Genomic DNA, 4,506 nt, shown 5'->3' on the forward strand with positions numbered 1-4,506 from the left:
TCTGATTGAGTATCAGAAACAGGAAACGAGCTCTGATTGAGTATCAGGAACAGGAAATGAGCTCTGATTGAGTATCGGAAACATGAAACGAGCTCTGATTGAGTATCAGGAACAGGAAATGAGCTCTGATTGAGTATCAGAAACAGGAAACGAGTTCTGATTCAGTATCAGGAACAGGAAACAAGCTCTGATTCAGTATCAGTAACAGGAAACGAGTTCCGACTGAGTATCAGGAACAGGAAACGAGCTCCGATTCAGTATCAGGAACAGGAAACAAGCTCCGATTCAGTATCAGGAACAGGAAACGAGCACTGAGTGACCATAAGGAACAGGAAACGAGCTCTGATTGAGCATAAGGAACAGGAAACGAGCTCTGATTGAGTATCAGAAACAGGAAACGAGTTCTGATTCAGTATCAGGAACAGGAAACAAGTTCTGATTCAGTATCAGGAACAGGAAACAAGTTCTGATTCAGTATCAGAAACAGGAAACGAGCTCTGACTCAGTATCAGGAACAGGAAATGAGCTCTGATTGAGTATCAGAAACAGGAAACAAGTTCTGATTCAGTATCAGGAACAGGAAACGAGCTCTGACTCAGTATCAGGAACAGGAAATGAGCTCTGATTGAGTATCAGAAACAGGAAACAAGTTCTGATTCAGTATCAGGAACAGGAAACAAGCTCTGATTCAGTATCAGTAACAGGAAACGAGTTCCGACTGAGTATCTGGAACAGGAAACGAGCTCCGATTCAGTATCAGGAACAGGAAACAAGCTCCGATTCAGTATCAGGAACAGGAAACGAGCTCTGATTGAGCATAAGGAACAGGAAACGAGCTCTGATTGAGTATCAGAAACAGAAAACGAGTTCTGATTCAGTATCAGGAACAGGAAACGAGCTCTGATTGATTATCAGGGACAGGAAACGAGCTCTGAAACATCAAACAAGCTCACCTGCGTTAGGAACCTGGAGGTCAATCTTAACGTCAAAGTCATGGACTTTAAACAAGTCTTCTGAGAGGTCAGTGGTTGGCTTTGGGACATCCTTGTCTTTAGGGTTTGTTTGTCCCTAAAATAAAAAGAGTAAAAGGAAAAATAAAGTTGAAATTAGGAAAACAAGATTTAAATTAGCAGAAAACATCCATGAATCCATCAAGAAACTTACAGACCAGCACTAAATTATCAAATGAAACTTGGCCTCTTTAAAACAGTCAAATTAGAAAGAAATTCAAGGTGACGACGCAGACGATGGTTTTAGTTCCACAAAACTAAACATCTTTCAGGACGTGTGAAGGGCCCTGCATCCATATGAAGTGGTGAAATCTCTCATTGTTCTAGCTGTGTGACAAAAATCACGTCATTTTGTTCTCAGAGTAGCTCCGCCCCTTCTCCACACAAGGATCAGGCCGAGGCGTATAAGCCAGTGACTGTGATTGGTCAGAAGTTTGTGGGTGTGTCCATCAATGCAGGAATGGGCTCAGTCGTTCTGCTGCACGACTCTTTAAACACTAAAAATGGGCAAATGGTCAAAAACTCCTGGATGGAGACCGTGCACACGTCGTGCACAGAGGAGTTTATGGCGCTGCGTCTCATGGACCATGGAAGGCGTGGCCAAAACGAAACACCACGTGACCGCATGTGGACTGTTGGCTTCAGATGGAGCACGCCGGGCCGTTAATACTGACCTGTGTGTTCGTCTCTGTGCTGGAAGGTTCTGCAGCTCCTGACCCGGAGCCGTACTTCTGGTTCAGGTGAGCAAGAATAGCTGCATGAACTGATGGATCTCTGGCCTGAGAACGAAGAAGTAATAAATCAATAAATCAAAAGAGGCTTCACAGATTTATTTCAAAGAGTTTAATGTTGGCCTGAAATTTTGGAGTCTGCTCAGTTTGTCGGTCTGTTTCAGGTTCTCTCAGTTAGTTTTAAAAATAAATTAAAAATGAGTTCTGTTTCATTTCACTCGTGTGGCGCTGAACCAAACCCAGACACTCATTCTGAACTGTATGAATAAAACCATGGATGAAAACTCAGGAGGTTCTAAGTGCTTGAGATGAAGAACGCACGTTTGACACCATGGTTGGTTTGCACTGCCTGCGGGTGAACGGGTCCATTTGTTGGTTTTTAGAATTCTGCCCTTCAGCCTGTCAGAAAACACAGAAAACCTCATTAAAACATAAACTCTAAAACAAATGTTGGAGCACAAACTCATGTGAAACACGTGTTCCTCTAGGTGAGGAGACCCGTCCATGTCCACACGCAAACACCTGACGTGTTCAGCAGAACGTCCGGACTCTTCGTCACATCATCGGAGAGCTCAGAGTTTTAACGCGTTTCATTTAAACGAGTTAGAGGAGCCACATAAATCACCTCAGTCAGAACAAAGATGTCCGCCTTCCTCTGCAAACTGCTCACTCTGTCGGTGACCTCTAAAAAAGTAGAGGTCAGACTATATTTGACATGTTTAATCTTCAGCAGTCGGTCGAGCTGCTGACAGACAAACTCGTGATTTCGTCACAGATCTGATCGTAACAGCAACACAGGACGTTCCTGAATGATTCCAGGGATGTTTGTTAATTATACATGCAAGAGGAGCATTTGACCAGAGAAACATTTTAAACGTGTTGTGAACGCTGGAGATGATCTTCAACATGAAGCTCTTTGTTTCTGTGTGGTGACCGAACCAAAGTAGACTTTAAACAGACCTGAAGGCTCCTCAGAAACTAACCAAGCTCTCTCTCAGTTGGATGTGAAACAGAACTTCATGGTCCACATCTTTGTTGCACATTTTTGTAGTTTAGAGTCAAAATGAAGTTTTTGTGTTGTTGTTTGTAATATTGTTTTCAGATATACCACTCTGGAGTTATCAGACGTTCTGTTTGACACATGGTCTGTGGGTTATTCCTAAACTTCAGATTGGATAAAAACAGACAGTAAAGTTTTATTTTGTAGAGGAAGTAGTAGTTAATAAACCCCACATTACAGTAAAGGACCTGTGGTCTCAGTCCTCGAGGGCCACTCCTGCACGTCTTAGAGCTTTCTCTGAATTCAATGAATGAACATCAGGATTCTGCAGAACATGAAGACCTGCTGAACACCAGGGAACCAATAAAACATGCAGGATGGGGGCCTTCACGGACCAGGACTGGGCACTACGGTCTTCTGGAGCTAACCTACAGCGCCTTGCTTGAGGTCTCAGTAATAAATCTTTGGGAGTGGGAGGTCACACAGACACTTTATTATCACGCCATCACAGAATGAAGCTGCGAGGTGAGATTTAAACATGTTTTCATGTTAAATGGACTCAGTTTGACTCTGCTCGGGTTGACTTATGGCACTTTGCTACTGTATCAACTGTCAGTGGTTCCACACCTCAACAGTTAAGGGCCCCATCACTGCTGGTACCCAACCCCGCTCAGCCTGGTTTATGGAACCACCTCGTTCATGGTTCCAAGCAGACGGCTCTGAAGGACGATTCTGATGTAATCAGACCGCAGCCATAAATTGGCCAGTGGAGCTTCATCACTGGACGACCCGCCCAGCAGAACTACAAACTACATCTGAACCTCCTCTTCCTTTCTGATTGTTGCAGAAAGCAGAGTACGGGTTATTGGTACAGGTTGGTAATATTTTATCTGCTTCAATGCCTCCTGTGGGGTTCCACAGGGCTCGATTTTAGGACTCTATCGGTTTTCGCTGTATCTGCTCCCTTTGGGGTCTATCCTGAGGAAACGTCTTTCGTTTCATTGTTATGCTGATGATGGTCAGATGTATCTGCCCTTAAAATCCAATAGTCCTTGCTCCATTCACCTTCTGTTAAAATGTCTTGATGACATCGAGACATGGATGGCTTCACATTTTTTCAGTTTTAATGATCAGAAAACTGAAGTTATTGTGTTTAGCCTTAGCTGTACTGCTGTCTCTGATCCTGTAAACCTGGACTCTCTTGAGCCATACCTTAAGCAGTCTGTTACAAATCTCGGGATAGTTTTAGACTCTGATTTTAAGTTTAATAAACAAATTAACTCTGTTCTACAAAAATGCTTCTTCCAGTTAAGGCAGCTAGCTAAGCTTAAGTCTATGTTCACCAGATATGACAGTGGAAAAATAGTTCCTGCCTTCAGGACATCCTGACTAGACTACTGTAACGTGCTTTATGTTGGGGTCAGTCAGGTCTCTTTTACATCTCCAGCTCGTCCCAAACTCCTCCATACAAACAAGAAGTTTATGTCTTAGAATCTTAAAGGTGGAAATCTGTGGGATAACTCCTTTACAAAAAACCTGAGAGAACTTGTAAAAAAACAAAAAAATAAAATGTCTAAACCTGTAAAGGTTGTGTCGAAAACAGTGGAGACTTACCACAAGTGCTTTCTCAGATTCAACAATGTTCCAGCTTCTGTTCCTCTGATTGATATAGCTGAACGACAGAAACAAGCCGTCACTCTCACATAACACAAATATAGAAATACTGCAGCATTTTAAACTGTTACAATAAAATAAATAAAAATAC

General features: G+C 42.7%; 1 protein-coding gene across 1 annotated transcript in view; it reads right to left on the reverse strand.

Annotated features, from left to right (window-relative positions):
* Positions 1–4,506, reverse strand: part of rtf1 (RTF1 homolog, Paf1/RNA polymerase II complex component) — a 17,847-nt gene that overhangs the window by 1,107 nt on the left and 12,234 nt on the right. The window contains exons 14-17 of the mRNA XM_037694620.1: positions 4,356–4,413; positions 2,063–2,140; positions 1,685–1,789; positions 954–1,068 (exon numbers count right to left, since the gene is read on the reverse strand). Coding sequence (XP_037550548.1) covers positions 954–1,068; positions 1,685–1,789; positions 2,063–2,140; positions 4,356–4,413 — 356 coding nt within the window. The remainder of the gene's footprint in view (positions 1–953; positions 1,069–1,684; positions 1,790–2,062; positions 2,141–4,355; positions 4,414–4,506) is intronic.

Source organism: Nematolebias whitei, chromosome 21, assembly GCF_014905685.2.
Source record: "Nematolebias whitei isolate Nwh7 chromosome 21, NemWhi1, whole genome shotgun sequence".
Classification (NCBI taxonomy): Eukaryota; Metazoa; Chordata; class Actinopteri; order Cyprinodontiformes; family Rivulidae; genus Nematolebias; species Nematolebias whitei.